General features: G+C 58.4%; 1 protein-coding gene across 1 annotated transcript in view; it reads right to left on the bottom strand.

Moving 5' to 3' along the window:
* The window catches only part of PPL (periplakin), a 42,715-nt gene extending 24,089 nt beyond the window's left edge, over positions 1–18,626 (bottom strand). The window contains 1 exon segment of the mRNA XM_058570113.1: positions 18,500–18,626. Coding sequence (XP_058426096.1) covers positions 18,500–18,561 — 62 coding nt within the window. The 5' untranslated portion in view covers positions 18,562–18,626.
* Positions 18,627–19,303: the final 677 nt, after the last annotated feature.

Raw genomic sequence — 19,303 nt, 5'->3', positions numbered from 1 at the left:
CCTGATACTTTTCTTTCAATCTACTCACTCTTTATATTTAAATAAATTCACTTAAAAAGGGAACTTCCTCTCCCCACTGTAAACAGAAAACCAGAAGCCCTTACCATAAATGGAAGTAACCACCAAAATAAATTCCATGGAAATCAAACAATGGCATGAGGTTCTAGCTGGATACTCGGCCGCCTGCACACGTTGAGACCAACGGAACAGCCCCTGGAGTAACTGTACCTTTCCCGGTGGGTGTTAGGAATGGAAGTGAGGTTATGCGGGCAAAGAGCCAGGGACACAGTAAATCTCACAAAAGTTTGTGATTATAGTTATTAACGAGACTCACTGACTGTTGCCCAGCCTGCCTTTGTTGTTGTTTTCTTTAAACAAAGACCAGAGAGGGAAAGCAACTTAGTCAATGTCGTACAGTCAGTCAGCAATGGTTGAGAAGATTAGTGCCCAGTTCCTCAACCTCCATCGAAGACCCTTTTGTACCAATCACAGTGGGGCCTGAGCAGCTAAGCACCCAGGAGTTTCATTCCACCTGCACTCACTAAGCACCCACTGTGTGTAAGGCCCAGCACTGCACACAGACGCAGCCTCACCATCTGAGAGTTCATCCCCTAGACCAGGAGGAACTCAGCATTTACAGAAACAGTCGTGAGACAGGCCGGCATGGGGGCTGGGGTTGCCGAGAGGAGGCTGCTAACTGGCTGGGTGGAGACAGGGGTGGTCAGAGAAGCCTTCCTGGAGGAGGTGGTGGCGGCTGGGTCTGAAGGACGAGGAGGAGTTTGGGGTTCATGGGTAAAAGGCTCCAATAAGGAGAGGCCATGAAAGAGGCAGGTCCTGGGTGTGTCCCTTGGGGGGGGGGGTCAAGGGACCCTCAAGACAGAAGGGGCCGCCAGCTCTTCAGAGTGGAGTTCCTCCACTCAAGGCCTGGGGCCCAGCTCCTGGGGCACGAAACATTCCGATCCCCAGGCACTAACCCAGGCCCTCTGAACGCGCATCTCCAGAGCTGGGCCCAGGCAGCGGCATCATCATTGCTGCCGTTTTCCCAGGTTCCCCAGGGACCTGGTTCTCTCCAGAGTCTGGGGTCCAATGCTGTGGCTGCTGCTTGCTGGTGTCGGGGGGGCGGGGGCGGGAACGGGCACAGCAAACAGAAGCTGGAGTCTGTCCGTCCGTGTCCCAAACCTGCCTGAGGGCCTGCTCTGTGCCAGGCCTGGACACACAGGAACCGGGCGAGGGGGCGGCTCTTGGGGAGAAAGACCCAGCTGGCACCCTCCACAAAGTCAACCTAGGAGGAAGCCTTTCCCAAAGTGGGGTCCCAGTAACCCCGGTCCCGTAAGTCACTCCCGGGGTGAAGGCTCCGCCAGTCAAGGCAGTTAGGAAAACCTAACCCCTTAATAAGCTCAGGAGCCAGTAAAGGCTCTGAGAAGTCCTGCAGTGGAGACAGCTGGTGTTCAGTGGAGCGGCCAGGAAGGCTCGGAAAGGAGCACTGTGGATGGAGGAACCGGGTAAGGAGGGTAAGGGCTGGGCTGTCGCGACACGGGCCCACCCCTTGCTCCACCCCCACTGCTCCTGCCCCCACTGCTGCCACCCCCCACTCCCGCCATGCCCACTGCCCCCATCCCCCACTGCCCCTACCCCCACTGCCCCTGCCCCTTGGCTGGGTGGACAGCACGGGGAACGTAAACACCTCCGGGCCCCTGAGCCCCACCCCAGCCCCTGACCCTCGGCTGGCCTGCTGCACCCAGACACGGCAAGTCTCAACACAAATATTTAACCCATGACGGCTCAGGCCTCCGTCAGGAACCTGCAGTGTGGGTTAGGCGGGGGCGGGGGCGGGGGCCTCCATCCCTCTCGGGCCCGCCCAGCTCCACCTCAGCGCATGGGGCCAGCTCCCAAACCAGCCCCTTCACTGGTTGCGGCAGGTGCAAGCGCCTTCTGGACCCCACCCTGGCCGGCCCATTACTCCAGCCGAAGCCCAGCACCGGAAGGGGACAGGGGGTGGGGGACAGCCAGCCCCAGGGACCTGGCACTCCTGGTGGAGAACAGAGGTGGGCTCAGCGGGAGTCACAGTCAGACTGGCGTGGGTTTCAGGTCCTGTTGGGCCGTTTACTGCTTGGACCATCTCAGGCAAGCACCTTACCCTTGAGGTGCCTCAGTTTCTCCACCTGTCGACTGGGGATGACCGCAAAGGCATCATGGCAATCGGACACTTACTGCACACGCTACACCAGAAATCAGACACGTTCACAGGCTCCACCTCAGCAGCATCCTCACCCTAAGTCCCCGGGGGAGGTTTGTGGGCTCCTCTACAGATGAGGAAACCAAGGCTCAGAGATGTCAAGGCACTGGCCCAGGGTCACACAGCTTGTAGATGGGGAGCCATCGCCTCGGGCAGTCTTGCTCCAGGCGACATGGTCAAACGCTGGGCTAACAGCTACTCATAGGGGTGCTGCGAAAACCACAGGAGCCAGCATCCAGCAACAACCACCATCACTTAACAGTATGAGCTCATTTACTTTCCACATGCCAGCCTCCCCACTCACTTCTTCCTTAATCTTCACTATAACCCTGCGAGGTAGGTGTTGGCCGGTGGGTGATCATATTATCATCCCCACTTTACAGATGTCGAAACTGAGGACCAGAGAGGTTCAGTAACTTTCCGAAAGTCACACAGTAATTAAATGTCAGAGCTAGAATTCCACTCCAGGCAGGCCCAGGAGTCCAGCCCATTAACAACCCCAGGCGACAGTCCTGCGGGGCTCCCAGCACATCACAGGCACTTAACAGATTAACTTAAAATGCCAAGTGCCCCAGGCCACAGTGGGACACCCCTTCTCACTCACTAGGATGGCAATAATCAAAAAGACAATAACAAGTGTTGACAAGGATGTGGAGAAATCAGAACACTCACGCACTGCTGATGGGGATGTGAAATGGTGTGGCTGCTTTGGAAAACGGTCTACAAGTTCCTCAAAAAGTTCAACCTAAAGTTGCATATAACCCAGCAATTCTACTCCTTGATGCCCACCCAAGAGATGTGAAAACACAGGTCCACACAAAAAGTGGAAACAACCCCAATGTCCATCAACTGATGAATAAACAAAACATGGCCCATCCACACGATGGAATACAATTCTGTCCCGAGACCTGCTTCATGGAGAAACCCTGAAACACGACGCTCAGTGAAAGAAGCCAGAACAAGAGGGCACGAATTGTATGATTCCATATCTACGAAATGTCCAGAACAGGCCAATCCACAGAAGCAGAAAGCAGACAAGTGGTCCAGGGGCTGTGGGGGGAGGGATGGGGAGTGACTGCTGATGGGTGCAGGGTTTCTTTTCCAGGTGATGAAAATGTTCTAAAATTTGATTACAGCGATGGTTGTATAATTCTGTGAATATTCTAAAAACCGTTGGATTATACACTTTAAATGAGGGAACTGCCTGGTGAGTGAGTTAGATCTCAACAAAGCTGTTACTGAAAACACTGGCAAGTGCCATTTGCGAGTGAGAGGGGCTTGTTTCTTCTTCCTCACCCCTTGGAGTCAGTCCCGCCCTTTATCCTGTTTCCATGGAGGCTGGGCCAGCTCCGGGTTATGCCCAGCTGCCAGGAAGATGCTGGGTAACACTCACAGAGGGTTGACCGTGGGCCCGGCCTGTGCTAAGCAAGTCACATATAGGTTGGCTCATTTAATCCCACCACCCCCTGAAGAAACACTGTTCTCCCATTTTACAATGGGGAAACTGAGGCACGGAGCAATTAGATAACTCCACCACAGTCCCGCTGCCAGAAAGCAGGGCAGAGCTGGGATTCCAATCCAGGCCTCGGGAGCACGGTCCCAGCACTTCCGCCTTTTGGGTTTGGGGTCCCAGAGGAGAGGCCCCAGAGGGTCCTGCATTCCTCCCGCCGTCCAGCTGGCCCCCCGGGGAGAGCTGCGGAGCCCCACGCCAGGAGTGCAGGAATGTGGGTGGGTCGGGAACCGCAGGGAGGGGGCGCAGGTCCCAAGAGGGCTGGGAACTGGCCGGGCCGGTGCAGCTTTTCATCTCACTAATAAGCCACACCAGGGCAGCCAGACGTGGCCGTCAGCCTGGCTGATGGGGGCTGAGATACAGCCCTACCTTCACCCTCCTCCCAGTCCTGTCCCACCCAAGGAGACGGAAAATCCGAGGCGCTCCCACCCCAGAGACTGGAAGGGAGAAGGGAAGGGAAGCAGATCTGAGTGACACGCTGAGAGGGGGACACGCCCAGCCCTCCCTCCATTTACTGGGAAGTTGAACGTGGACACGGGTGCTGAGGGGATCGGCCGTGGCACTAGAAGGTGCCTCGGAAGCCATCCAGCCCCACCTGCTCATTACACAGAGGAGCAAACTGGGGCCCTCGGAAGCAGAGGCATCCACCCCAGATCACGCGGGAGGCAGCCGGGGTCCAGAGCCGGCCAGGGTTCCAGTCCTGGCTCACTGACCAGCGCTGTAACCTCAGAGGAGCTACTGTGTATTTCTGAGCCTCGGTTTCACCATCTGTAAAATGGGAGTAGTACACCCCACCTAGTTAAGTGAGGTAGGCGGGGAGGGTCAGGGCCACTTCTGGAAACACCTGGACTGAGCTTCAAAGACCATTTTGGGGGACGAGGACTGAGCTGGAGGTTCAAAGCAGCCTCTGGGGGCCCCAAAGCAGATAAGAGAGCATTTAAGCCCCCGAGGGGGTGTCACTGGTTTCACCAGCACCTAAAACAGCACCTGGCATCCAGGAGGCACTCAGCAAGTATCCGTTCAATGAAGGACCGCAAGTCACCTAGCACACTGTGGGGGCTCCAAAATGGTGAGAAGGACCCTTCATTCACGCACCACGTACTCACTGTGCTCTTACTCCCCGAGGGGCTGCCACTCACAACAAAACTAAGGCCTTAGGTTGCTCTCTGAACTGTGCAGGGGGTTCTTCCCGTGGCCCCCCTTTCTCTCCTGGGGACCCCCGCCTGCCAGTGGCTCTTGGTCCTGTAAAATAGGTTCTGTCTAACAACAGTCACGTCACAGTGGCGAGGACGACAAGGTTGACATCCCGGGGAGGAGGCCCGTCAACATGCTGGAACTCCCGACACCCGGCACCGGGGAGGACACAACATCACTTCTGCAGAATCCTTCCCAATAATGCATCGCCTCCGTCCATCTCATGGCCAGAAGCCAGCAGACAAATCCGAATGAAGGGGCGGCCTACAGAACTCCCGACCCGACCTCCTCAAAAGTGTCAGGGTCACGAGAGACAAGAATGAGGAACAGTCGGACTGGAGGGGACTGAGAAGATGTGATAACTAAATGCAACGTGGGACCCTGGAACAGAAAAGGGACCCCAGGAGAAAAACTGGGAATTAGAAAAAAGTTTATAGTTCAGTTTTTTTAAAAAAAGCTTCCTTCTAGATTTCTGGGTTTTCCGGCAAACCTCTCTAGGAGCGGATGCTTCTGGGTGTTGGGCGTCCAGGATGCCCACCTGCAGACAGGCAGGGAGGAGGTGGGGTGCCGTGGCCCGAGACCCCACCCAGTAAAAGCCGACGGGGACCCAGGACTCAGCTGTCCCCAGAAATGGCCCCCTCCGCCCAGCCCAGGCTGCGGTCAGAGCTGCTATGCAGGTTTCACAAGCCAGGTGGGGGTCACGCCCAGCAGATTGGGGCTGTTTCTCCAGAGAATCGGCCCTTGTTCTCTTCTCTAGGGCTGAGGAAGCGGGAGTCTGGCTCGGGTCCAGGAGCGCCCGAGTCCCGTCCAAGGCCCAAGGAGCCCGGTTACGTGGCCTGGTGTGTGTACGAGACTTCTGGCGCAAGGAGGGGCAAACAGGGTGTAGGCCGGGGGGGGCTGCCCGGCGCCACCTCAGAGCCCAGGGTTGGGTCTGAGGACACACTCAGGGACAAGCGGGGTTTCTGGGTCTGAGCCCGCAGGCGCCAGCCTGGAACAGGCGCCTGATTGTGTCCCGGGCTGTACTCAGAGCTTTGGAACTGCAAGGAGAGGGCCCGGGAGCCTCAAGTGGCATCACGTACCTGCGCTCTGTCCCCAGCACTTAGAAACTCAGTGACCACAGCCCGGCTGCCTTATAGGTGGCCACGCACAGCCAAAGCGGTCAGCTGCCCAGTGGGGAGCTGGGCCTGGAGCCCAGAGCTGCGTGACACCGGGGCATGGCCCAGGACAGCCCACGGTCTGGTCAGCAGGGATGCCGACCAGAGAAGCGGGGACACAGGTGGCACCCCAGGTCATCTGGACACCACAGATAATCCACACGGGCAAAGAAAGAGAACACAGATGTCTTAGGAGACCCTCGCCCCTCACCCTGCTAGTCATCTCTTCCTTGTTTTAGCTTTGTGGGGGCACCCTTTGCCCTTTTCCGCAGCTCGAGGGGCAGTATGGCCTAGTGGTTAAGCACCCAGACAGCCTGGATTTGAATCCTGGCTTAGTCCTTATTAGCTGTAAACGACTTAGCCTCTCTGAGCCTCAGTCTCCCCATCTGTCAATGGGGTTGTCGCGGCACGTGCACCGCAGGGTGGGGGTTAACTGAGAGAGAGGATATGAGTGCTCCTCAGCCGGGAGCCCAGGCTCTGCTTTCACCCGGGGCCACTATCCGGGGACCTGGGCTCCTTTTAAGGAGCTGATAAAAGCCAGCAGTCGAGAGGCCCGCCGTCAGAACCCGCTGCACCGGGGAGCTAAAAAAAGACCCGGGCCGCCCCTGCCATTCACACTGATCCTCGGACCAGCCCAGATGTGTTCCTGTTCTGCCTGCGAGGTCACCTCGCTGGGCATGGGGAATTCACATGTAACCTCAATATTTGGAAACGTCTCCTCCAACGCTGCAGGGGAGGCTGGGGCACGTTGACGGGCAGTGAAGCTTCATGGGGGACACAGATCCTGGGACTGGTCCGGCTGAACTATCTTGGGTTTGGGCTAAGGATGGGGTCAGTAGGATTGGGGATTTGAGGGGTATGGGGTGTTTCCCCCAGGGTTTCTGCTGCTCTGAGAACTCTCCCCAGAGAACTTTCTGTCTGCAGGACAGAAACCACAGAAGGGAGGGTGGGGAGGACTTGCCTACCCGGTTGTTCATGCAGAACGCTGAGAACCACCCAGATCCCCGCCTCTCCCTCCCCAGTTCCTCCTGGGAACAGATCTCCGGGGCCTCCATCCTCCCTCTGCCCCTATGGTCTCCACCCTGATCAAGGTCACCGCCTCCCACCTGGCCCAGTGCAACAGCCACCCCATACCACTCCCCGCACCCCGACTCTCGCCAGCTTCTGCACGTTTGTCAGAGAGAGCTTTCAACGCTGCAACCAGCTGCAACGCTCGCCACTGTCTGGCCTCAAACTTGCCGGGGCTCCCAAATGCTCTCATGCGTTCAAGGCCACTGCTGTCCAACAGAAATAGACTGCGAGCCACATCTGTAGTTTAAATTTTTCTAGTAGTCACATGAAGAACGTTGAAACAGGTGAACTTAATTTTTAGATGATGTTTCCTTTAACCTAATATTTCCACAATGTTATTTTGACAGGTAGTCAATAGAACACCATTCTTCATGAGATACTTGACGTTCTTTTTTTCATACTACGGTTTTTACTTGCAGCTCATCTCAGTTTGTTCTAAGTACCTCTCAGGTGGCTAGTGGTTACCAAACGGGATGGTCAGTTCTAGGGGATTCTATGGCCTCTGGACCACTTCGCTCTAAGCCCGCAGTGGCTGCAGCCCATCAGTTCTGCCCTAACAAAGCCAATGGATGCTCAGAGCATCTCTTTGCCCTGCTCAGACACTTAATAAGTGATCACTCCGTCTGCCACCAGACCCACACAGCTGGGCCCGACACCTGCCCCAAGGCCAGTCTTGTCTACGGGTCCCTGGCTGCCTGACTTCCAAACAAACCAGAGCTCCTAGCTGCACCCAACCGAGCCTGGTGTCTGGGTGTGGAGTGCCAGGGCACACAGACCCCAGGCTGACACCCTTCCCCAGGCCCCCAGCGCTGTGGCACCCTTGCCCACAGGCCACAGGGCAGAGCCCGGGACACTGGGCTGGCTCCCCAGCTGTCCCTCCCTCAGGCTGGGAGGACGGCCTCTGTCCTGATCCCCCACTCCGGGGAACAGATCACACCCCAGAGGCCACAGAGAGGCCTGCCATAAGCCCCCGCCCCGCTGTCCCTGTCTGCCCAGAACTGTTCTATCCCACGTCGGTCACAGCCCCTCTTGCTCTCTCTTCCTGTGTAGAGATGGGAACTGGCGGGCGCGGGGCATGTCTGGTGGGGATGGCGCTCCCTCCCTGGCCAGGGCCACTTGCCTTCCAGGCCTGAGTCAGTCCCCATGTTCTGGCCCTTGATCACGTCTACGGCTCCTCCCTTTTAGGGTTAATTCTGTCTCACTAGGTGCACACAGGGGAATGGGAGGCATCAGCCTCGGAAGGAATGTCCGGAATGCAAGGAGTGCACACCTCTCCGGGAATCAGCCTCGCCCCTCCCGGAACCCAGAGAAGGGGCTGGCCTCCTGCTGGCCTCCGCCATCCTCTTCTGGGTCCTGCTGGCCTCCCGGGCCAGCGTGGCTCCCCAGGGACCTCCAGCCCTGGGGGAGGCTCGCCTTGGGTGCTGGGTGGCCCTGGCCTCCACCTCCTTTAGCTACTGCCTGGCAGAGGGAGCGAAGGGTCCTCACTCCCGGACATCTGTCCCAGCCCTGACCCAGAGGCACACCCAGTAGGGACTCAGGAGATGACCGCTGAATACGAACAACCAAACATAGAGAGCCCCTACCAGGTGCCTGTCGCCCGCTCAGCCTTTCAGGCATCACGTGTTGAAGTCTCACAGTCCAGGAGAAAGGCACCCTTATAGTCACTGGGCACTTTTCTTAATCCTGCCTGTTAGGCTACAAACTTTTGGACCATAAGGACTCACTCGTCTTCTGGGGGCTCTTCTGTAGCCCTTATTTCCAGGCCTCGCACAGGCTTGGGGCTCAATACTTAGGTGTTGAATTGAGAAGACGTTTTATAGCACATCAACAATTCCTATCTCCCCATTTTCCAGAGGAAGATAAGTGAGGCTCAGAAGGGTTCAGAACCTGGCCAAGGTCACACAGCTAAAAAGTGGTAGTGCTAGGATTTGAACCCAAGCCCCTAGGCTCCAGAGCCACCTCCTCAGAACAAGAGGGACGTCAATACCGATCCACAAACAAAGTGACAGGGAGGCATCCGGGAGACGGGATGAAGCAGCAAGGTGTTCACCACCCACAGGAGGCAGAGTGATTTATATCTCGTTGGCAACTTCGTCAGAACAATTAATCTCAGTGGTTGGGTAACAATCGGTGGTGGTAACTGAGGCTGAGTCATTCTCCTAAGATGCCACCATGAGGGGCTCCCAGCCTGTCCCTCTGCCAGCAGGCCTTTCACAGGGGAGGAACTAGCCGGAGGGACCCCTCCCTGGGCCATACCCCCCACCCCAACCCCGGTACCTGACACGTGTTCGTGCTTTGATCCTCATAACAACCCGTGAGGTTGGTACTAGTACTGCTCCCACTGCAGATGAGGAGGCTGCCCCTGGGGAGGAGGGGAGACTCGCTCAGGGCCATAGGGTTAGTGACTGTCTATGCTGCTGACTGCTGCCACCCCAGCTGTTTCTAGATAGTCACTATTTCTAGATAGTCAATAATTGCTGAATAAATCTTCACCCTCACCCCTCCAACTCCTTGTCATCTCTCTGCCCCTCTTTCAGGCCCTGGAGACAGGCCCTTCTCCATTACCAAGCCCCTAGAGACAGGTACTGTCAACATGCTATAAAATGTCTGCTCAATTCAACACCTATTTATTGAGTCCCAAGCCTATGCAAGGTCTGGAATTGAGAACTACAGAAAGGCCCCCCAAAAGACAGGTAAGTCCTTATTGTGCAAAAGTTTATAGCCCAATAGGCAGGATTAAGAAAGCACCCCAATGACTATAATGACAAAGATTCAGATTGCCTGGGTCAGAGTATTTTCATCTGCTCTGTCCCATTCAGGCCTTATATCCTAACTTAATCATAAAAATATAGCTCCATCCAATAAAATGCAGGAAAAGAGCAAAAAGAATACAAAGAGAAAGCATGACAAACAGGAAATATAAAATAACATGACTGGAGTAGGTCCAAACACATCAGTCATTACAATAAACATGAATGAGTTAAACTCGCTTGCTAAAAGATAAAGACTCTGAGATGAGAATACAAAAACAAAACAAAAGCCAGCTTTATGCCATTTTATAAGACACATACCTGAAACAAAATGATATAGGAAGGTTGAAAACAAAGGAATAGAGTGTGACATACCAGACAACTGCTACTGAAAAGGGAAAGCAAGGTGCTTGTAACTCCAGGACAAGAAGGAGCGAGGCAATCAGTGTAAACATGTGGTTTGCATCCCCGGCTGCCCATTGAAAGACTGAAGTCTGGACCCTGACTGAGATTCTGACTTAACTGGTCTGTGACAGGGCCAGGACATGGCTTTTAAAGTTCCTCAGATGATTCTAATGTGCAGCCAGGGCTGGAACGAGGAAGTGAACCACGGCAGTGTGTTCCAGGGCTGGGGGAGCAGAGTGAGGAAGAACCCCCAGATTTCTACAGGAAGGAGGTCTTGTGAGAAAGCAGTACACAGGAAGCACCCAATAAATACCGGGTTAATGGGTCAATTGACTAATACTCTTCCTACTAGAAACTTCCGTGGTAATTAGACAGTAAATTCCTCCACACCCAGCTATTAATCCTGGGGAAGTCTATGCTAAACTGAGAGGGTTGCTGGTGTAGCAACAATGGCTCCGTTTCATGGCCTCACCTGTTTCCGCCCAGGGAAGGCCACCCATCTCCGCCGTGCCCATGTCGGCCATGTGCTTTTGGGCTCATTACAGACACACTCAGAAGTTCAAGCTGCTTCGGGTAACACCAGGGTGTGTCTTGAAGATTTATGCAAGGTTTAAACAGGGCTCAAGTCAATCTTGGTGCCCTGGGGTGTTAGGACATCATTCTGGGTTCGAGACCAGGGGACGAGGAGCACCGGCCTCTGTTTATTAAGCACCTACCAAGTGCCTGATGCTTTACACATACCATCTCCAGTCCTCTCCACATCCGATACGCCTCTTGTTTGCAGATTCAAAGCAGATCTTCCACGACTGTTTACTGAGCACCCACTATGTGCTAGGCATTGTTCTGGGGGTATAGGAGTGACCACACAGCATGCAAAGTCCCTGCCTTCATGAAGCCCAGAGAGGGGCAGGAATGTGGCCAGCGGCACAGCTGACAAACAGCACAGCCAGGCCTGGAAGGCAGGTCTGTGGCTCCCAAACCCAGGCGCTTTCTGCTGTCCCCTCCATGTCCTCCATCCCTGCCCATGGACTTCAGCTTCCCCCCCAAGTGACAGGGGGTTGGTTGCCTTTTTTTTTTTTTTTGCTGAGGAAGACTGGCCCTGGGCTAACATCCGTGCCCATCTTCCTCCACTTTATATGGGATGCCTCCACAGCACGGCTTGCCAAGCAGTGTGTTGGTGCGCGCCCGGGATCCGAACCGGCGAACCCCTTACCGGTACTTAACCGCTTGCGCCACCGGGCCAGCCCCTGGTTGCCCATTTTATAGTTGGGAAGAGTCAAGCTCCTTATCCGGGGCAGCAGGAGTGGAGCCCTCTCTGTTCTTGGTGGCACAAACTCAGCCTCCTTCCTCAACCTCCAACTGGAACCAAAAAGTCCCCACGCCCAGGACAGAGAAGTTAAAACCCTGAAAGGTATGAGTCTGAGATCTGAGCCCAGACAGCTGGGACAGCAAAGAATTCTGCACAGGACTGTGTCCCTGCCACACCCCCACCCCGCACAGCCTCCCAGGGACGGAGCCGCCAGCCGAGCAGCCCGGGGGGCGTTTATCTGACAAGACCTGACAAACCCCTCTGCCCAGGAAAGGAGGGGCCAGGCGGGCGGCCAGGACACCCCACCAGCCAGCTCGCTGGCTCCCGGCTCCGAAGGCCCAGTTAGAGCAGCTGAGGGACCCTGGGCAGGCTACTGAGACGCTGAGCCTCACCTAGGGAAGAGAGAGGAGGGTGGTGTTACCTAAGGGAGCCGACAGTCACAGCTAGGACTCCACCTTGAGCCCCCTGGGTGTCCACACCTTTCCCAGTCCGTCCCCTGCTTCCTGAAACTTTCCATTTGTCTCCTCATCCGGAACCTTCCTGCTTGCCCTCCATTCTTGCCCCCCAGGCCTCGGGCCCCTCCCCTCCTGAGCCGCCTCCTCTTCCTCCCCCAGACCCCTTCTCTCCCTACCGCCTGCACTCTGAGATGCAAGACTCCCGGCTCTCGCCCACGATGTTCCCGCCAGCCACTCTCCTTGTCCATCCCAGCACCCCCTGCAGAGAACGTGAAAACTCAGAAGCCAGCTCAAACACGCCGAAAAGTGCAGGAAAGACTCCGACCACCAAGACTTAGCTGATGTTCCCACGTTGCCATATCTGCTTCCGATTTTGTGTAAAAAGGGATACAGCGTCATCATTCAGCATCCCTTCAGCCCCCTCCGCCGGGGTAGCTGTAATGTAGGAGCTGCTGGTTTCTTCCCAAGCCTGTTCTATACTTTCAGTGCATATCCGTGTCTGCATCCAGAAACATCCTACGGAATTGCTGGGTATGAATGCTTTTTAAAGTGTACCCAAACGTACTCTGTAACCTTCCTCAACTTGGTGTGTTCACACGACATGATGCTGTTTCAGCTGTATGCACGTGGACGTGCACCATCCCCGTCTCATCCCCCTCGGGCTCTCTCTCCAGCCACCCCTCTCTTGCCGATCCTCGGGCGCTGCCTAGACGCCCCCTCCCCCAGAAGCCCACCTGGCCAGTCAGGGCCCCTTTGCCTCCACCATCTCAGCACCTACCACCCTGCATTGTTGCCACCTGTTTACCGAGCACACAGAAGGTGACTGGGCGGGGCCGGGGTCAACGGGCACACTCTGCTCAGCCCCTCACACCTCTTTCCACTAGATGGAACTCCCACCCACCCCTTCTTGGTCTGGGGGTGGGGGGTGTGCACACACCAGCTTGTGCTCTCTGAGATGTTTATGGAGGGAGAGAACGTTAGCAGTCCCCCATGGCTCACCCTCATTCATTCATTCATTCATTCAGCACACACGCTGCACAGCCAGTCTCTGGGAGAGAGAGACCTTCATCCCCACCTGGCCACGCCCAGAGTCATATGGCTGCTGAGACAAGAGCGACAAGAGGTTAGGGAGGGCTTCCCTGAGGAACAGAGACCAACCAAGGAAGAGCAGCTCGCGAAGAGGGGTGGGAAGAGCATTCCAGTGAGGGAGAACAGCGTGGGCAAAGGCCGAGAGGCTGGAGGCAGTGTGGCAAGGAGAGGGTGAGGGGTGTGCATTCGTGTTGTGCAGGGCAGCACAACAGGAGCAGAGGGAAGCCTGGGGCGGGGGTTAAACAGCGGGAGACAGAATCCGATTTGTATCTTGCAAAGAGCTCCCTGGCCGCGTGGGGAGAAGGGACTACGGTGTTGGGGCGGCAGCAGGAACCATGAAGAGGCTGCTGCAAGTGCTCAGGCCTGGGCGGCCAGCTCCGGAGGCAGGGCGAAGTCAGGGAAAGGGCTGCTGGGCCCTGCAGACAGCTCTGTCCTGCCTGGAAGCAGGAAGGGGCACCAGGGGCCTCCCTGCCCAGGCTCAGGAGGCTGTAACACAGAAGACCCACCAAAAGCAAAGAACAAAGACCAGAGGCTGTTTCCCTTTCCTGCTCCAGAGACAGTCCGGGGCAGGCAGGCTGGAAGGTGGCAGGTGGCGCTGGCAACGCCCCGCACGGCCCTGCGCGGAGCAGAGAGGAGCTGGGACTCCCGGGTCCTCCTCCCTTCGCAAGGAGCCTCGGAAACGCCTCGAAGGCAGCTTCTCCCCAGCCCCCAGGGCCCTCCAGACGCCCCTCGCCCTCCTTAGGTGCCGCCTAAATGGCACGAATAAGTCAACCCTCTCCCCCAAAACTCCCTGTCCCCAGATGACTGCCCTGGCAATCCTGAAGCGCCGCCATCAGCAGCCCTTCCTACAGGCTCAGCTCGGTTCTCTTCTGAATCTCGTTCCCTCTGCCAAGAGAGGGACCGAGCAAGTAGGGGCAAAGCCAGAGAGAGGCAAGGGGAAAGGGCTGCTGGGGCAGAGTCAGGGAATACAAAAGCCAGCGACTCCGCCATCTGGCCCATGGCCGTCCCTGGAGACGGCTGCCATCCACCCCAGGTACAGGAGGGGAGACCTAGTTTCCCTCCCCAGGGGGCTCTGGGCCCTCAGCGTCGGCCATGTGAGCTGTGAGCCCACGGTGAGTGCCTTTACTCTTGGCATCAGTGTCACCCTCTGTGAAATGGGACGCCACCACCAGCCTGGCGGGCACGGTGTCAGAATAGAGGCCATAATGTCCATGGCGGGGCCGGGCACACGGCAGGTGCTTGGGAATGGCCGGCAGGACCACTCCAGTCCACGTCACCCACACAGCTGGGGTGGGCTTTGCCGACAGACCCACCCCAATTGTTCAGGCTTTCCAGCCATCACTGATCAACGTGCGCATGTGTGTGTCTCCATGGGTCTGCTCGGGGGGGTCCATGCGAATGTGGGGGTGAATGGATGAGAGTCAGCTGACCTCCTGACTCCCCAGGCTGCAGCCTCCACAGCTGGAAGGAGACCAGCTGCCCGGTCAGCTCCGGGCCCAGACTATCCTCACCCCTAATAACAGCCGGGTGTGATTACTAACGTGGGCTGCTGCGATCTGCTGAGCAGCCGCTGTGCGCCAGGTCTGGGGCTGGGCCCGACACGCGCATTATCTCGCTCCATCCACCCAGCGGCCTCAGCTGGGCGCTGCTATCACCACTCCCATTTCACAGAGGAGGAAACTGAGGCTTAGCGACGTGAAGTGACCTGCTCAAGGTCACACAGCTCAGGAGAGGCAGAGCTGGGGCTTGAACTCACACCTGGATGACATCAAACCCTGCTCTTAACCACCAAGAGGGTCCGGGGACCCCAGCCTCCAGAGCCTTGGGCCCTGCCTCCCATGCAGGGTGCCCCATTAGGACTGGGCCTTTCTTGCAGGACCCTGCCCAGGCGAGGTGGGGGACCCAGGTCCAGGTGGAGGGGCAAGATGAGACCCATTTTACAGGTGGTGAAGCTGAGGCTCGGCGAGGCCAAATGTCTTTGCCCAAATCAGAGGCAGAATTCAGTCTAACTCCTGGATCTTAACCACTCCACTCCTCCCCAGGACAGGTGGGACACCTCCCCCAGGAAGTCCTCCCTGGTCTCCAGGTCTCCACCCTACCCCTGACAGCTCTCACTTCGGACCAGTCGGCGAGCACCAGAGCCACTGGGCTGGGGACCTCGTCTGTCCAGCTCCATGTCCCACTGCCCCGCTGCTGGGTTCCCACCACCCTCCTCCCCAGACACAGTCCTGTAACCACACTGGTAATTAAGCGTAACTCCATCAAGTGCAGGGAGACTGTCAACGTCTCCTCCAGATCCACCCTCACCACCGGGAACGGCACCCCTGGAGTTGTGCAGTGCACAGCCTGCCCATCCACACCCAGTTCAATCCCAGGCACACAGTAGGTGCTTGATCTGCACCTGTTCAATAGTTATAATCATCAAGCTGCCGTGGATTGAGGCCTCCTGTAATTCTCAACCCTTTCCCTGCGTTATTTCATTTAATCCTCATGTCAACAATGTCACCAGGCAGGTACTATGTTTATGCCCATTCTACAGCTGAGAAAACAGAGTCTCAGAGAGGCCAAGCAGCTCTCCCCAGGCCGCACAGCCAGGAAGCAGTGGCTGGCCCGGGCTGCGCTCTCAGCCACGGAGCAGGAGGGTGGAATCCAGTCCCCTCCTGACCCTCCTCGCTGGGCTGGGTGCTGTCCTTGGTGACCTGCGCCATCAGGCCTGACCCTGTCATTAGCTCAGGTGTGAACACCAGCTCCATACCTGTCATTAGGAACCAGGGTGACAGGAGCAGCGGGGTTCACACCCTCTCCCGGCCCTCCCGTTTCAGCTGCTAAAAGGCTGACAAACAGGGAGGGGCGGTGTTCTCCGTGGGGGCTCTACGGTCACTAACTCAGCACCTGAGGGCCAAAGCCCGTGACCACCTGGGTGCAAAGGTCACAGCTCTGGCTCCTGGGTCCCTCCAGATGGGGGCGGCGATGCTGACCCTCTGGGCACTTCCTGTGTGCTGGGGGCATTCTCTCCATTGTCACATCTGCTCCTCCAGCAACCCCATGCAGAAGACACTTATTTGCACCACCCCTGCTTTGCAGATGAGGAACCTGAGGCTCAGAGAGGTTCCCTGACTTGCCCACAGCAGATGAGGCAAAGCCAGGATCAGAAGCGAGGCATTCTGCTCCCAGGGCCACAGCTCCTACCCACCTCGCCATGCGGAATCTCACCTGCAACCCCACCCCGTCCCGGACAACGGAGGAGACCCCAGGAAACTCAGGGTGAAATAGTCACGGCAGGACAGGGCACCAGGTAATGCTCAAGAGCTTCTCGTTGAGAGAATAAACAAGAAGTCGTCCCCCACCCCACCATCCAGTCCATAAACTTGGCCCCACCAAGGGGAAGGGCGGAGGGGTGCGCTGGGCTGGCAAGACCACGCAGGGCTATGACTGCCCGGGCGCAGGGGGAGGGAGGGGGCACAGGAAGGGTCTCTGCCTCCATCCTGGGGAAAGAATCAGGAAGCCTTCCTGGAGAAAGAGACCGCTAAGCTGAGATCTGGGATCGATGGCTGTCAGCCAGGGGCAGAGGGTGGCTGCCCTGGGCCAGGAGTATGGGGAGGGACAGGACCCCACGTCCTCACCACCCCAGGCCCTCAGAGTCCCCGCAGCTGTAAAGGATGGGAATCCTTCCTTCCCACCCTCTGCTGGGAAGGCCGAGACCCTCTCAGCTTGTCTGGGTTCATTATAACCTTCTGTTAGGTCCAAGCCCAGGCCTTGGGGGACTGGACACAGGGCGAGGCCTGGCTCATCCCCTGGTGTGTGGGCTGTGCATGTGCAAAGGACTGGAGGGGCCAGAGTCTTGGCGGGGGGAGAACAGCACAGTCCTCTGTGGCTGGCACAGAGCACGCGATTGTGCAATGCCCGAGAGAACAGCGCGGGGACTGGACGGGACCCCAGCTGGGCTTGAGAGCCAGCTGGACCCAGGCACAGAGGAACAGCCTGCAGGGCCCCGCCCAATCTCAGAGGTTGTGAAAGAATGGGGAGGCTGTGGCTGGGGGGAGACCTCCGAGGAGGGAAAGAAATGCCTCTGAGCTTGAAACGTCCCAAGGAGAGATGGGGTGGGACCACAGGGTGGGGGACTTTCTGAAAGCACTGGAGGTCACAGAAATGGAGGGCCCACACTCCCTCTGCCACCTGTGGGACAGGCCCGCCTGGGCTGGACCACAGGGCAGGCTGCGAGCCTTGGCCAGTCTTCCCCTCGCCTTCATCTGGGGCCTGGGAGGGAGTGAGGAGCTGCTCAGGGGCAGAGGCTGGGCTGATGGTGAGGGCACCTTCCAGTAGCTACTCCCAGGGAGGTGGGCTGGGCAGTTCCCTGTCCTTCCACCTGAATGAAGCCCTCCTCGGGAGAAGCTTGGTAAAGCGCTCCCTGCCAGCCAGGAGCCCCCTGCCAGCCAGGAGCCCCCACCCCATTTTCCCTAGAGGGGAAAAGAGGCACGGGCGGAGGTCCCACCCCCTCCCTCAATCTCAGCATCACCACGAGGCTCCCCTAAACCGGTTATTAAGAGAATACAATAGACTTATCTAAACGGACGTGGGCTGCTGTCTCCACGCAAACACATCCAGACATGTCATTCCCTTCCCAGGCCGCCCTGGGAACCCGCGGCTCAGAGGCGCTGCCAGTTTCGGGGCTGGGGCGGAGGGACGGGGCGGGGGGGGGGGGAGCCACGCCCCTAAGAAATCGTGCATTGAGAAGGAGGCCGCGACGCCGCCCAGGGGGGACACGGGGTGCCTCAGCCGGTGCCCCCCCACCTGACCCCGCACCCACCGGTTCCTCTTGGCGAGGCTCCGGAGCGCAGGATGGCAGGTGCCGGCCAGTGCTGCGGCAGGTGGCGCCACCCCCACCTCTCGCCTCCTCGACGCCAGGAGCACTTGAGCGCTCTCCAAGAAGCGCTGGGGAACGCCCCCCGACGCCCCAGCTCAATTTCACCGAGTCCCTTGTGCCTCCAGCTCAGTTCCCCGCCCTCTAGGCGCACAAGTCAGTGCTCCCTGGGCTCCTAGAACTCTCTCTCTCGCACCAGATACCGTGTGTCTCCTCGAGCGCCCCCAGCCCATCCCCATCCCCACGCCGGCGGTGCTTCCCAGCTCAGGGGTGGCCCTCGGGCCCCGCGTTCCCGCTCCTCGCGCACTCCTGGCTCAATTCCCCGCCCCCGGGGCCTCCCAGGGCCGTGCCTGCTGGGCCCCCTGCAGCCCTCGAGGCCCGGCCGTTCCTCCCCGGCGCAGTGCGCCCCACAGCGCGCGGGTTTCCCGAGGGCGTCCCGGGCGCGGAGCGCGGGCGCCTCCTCACCTCCGGGTCTGCACCGTGGGGCTGTATTTGCCTTTGTTTCTCTTCCTGAAGAGCGAGTTCATGGTGGCGCTCGGGGTGCGCGGGCGGGGCGCGGGTCGCGGCGCCGGGCTGGCACTGGGCGGCGGGCGGGCCCGGCGCAGGTGAGCGAGCGGCGGCGCGGGAGCCCCGAGTGCGGCTCGGCCGCGGAGCCCGGGCACTACTCGCGGGGGGCGGGGCGCCCGTCGGCCACTGGGTCTCCCGGCCGCTCCCCGAGAAGGTGGCGCTTACCTTCGCGGAGGAGGGGCCACCGGGCAGGCGGGGCTTCCAGGCGCGTCGGGCGCGCGCCCTTCGCCGGGTCGGAGCAAGTGGGGCGCCTGGTCTGGGCTGGGGACGGGGACGCCGGGTCTTGTCGGGACACCACGCGCCCCCCAGGCCGGGCACTCCAGTGGCTGGGCAGGCGGTTGGGGGCGCACAGGCCGCTTTCCTGAGCACTCTCAGCACCCCCCGTCACCCCTGGGCCTGGCGCGCCCCCTGGCTGCGGGCCCTCACCTGGCTCTCTGCTGCCCCGGACGCTCAGCGCTCCCCTCTGGTTGGGTGACAACCGGCTGGGCCCCAGACAGGTGTGGCAGAGACCGGGGGTCTCCATGCCCTGGATGGCTAGTCAGTTACACTCCGTGAGAGCAGTGTGGAAGGCAATTGAGAAAAGGGGGATCTGGATGCGCCTGCCTGAGTTCAAATCCACCGCCGCCGTCAGCTGACTCCTTGGCAAGGCTTTTTACCGCTCCAGCCTCAGTTTCCTTATTTGTTAAACAGTGATGACAACTG

The sequence above is a fragment of the Diceros bicornis genome, chromosome 26 (genome assembly GCF_020826845.1).
Source record: "Diceros bicornis minor isolate mBicDic1 chromosome 26, mDicBic1.mat.cur, whole genome shotgun sequence".
Lineage (NCBI taxonomy): Eukaryota > Metazoa > Chordata > Mammalia > Perissodactyla > Rhinocerotidae > Diceros > Diceros bicornis.
The sequence above is the reverse complement of the archived record's forward strand: the minus strand, read 5'-3'. Positions and strand labels throughout refer to the sequence as shown.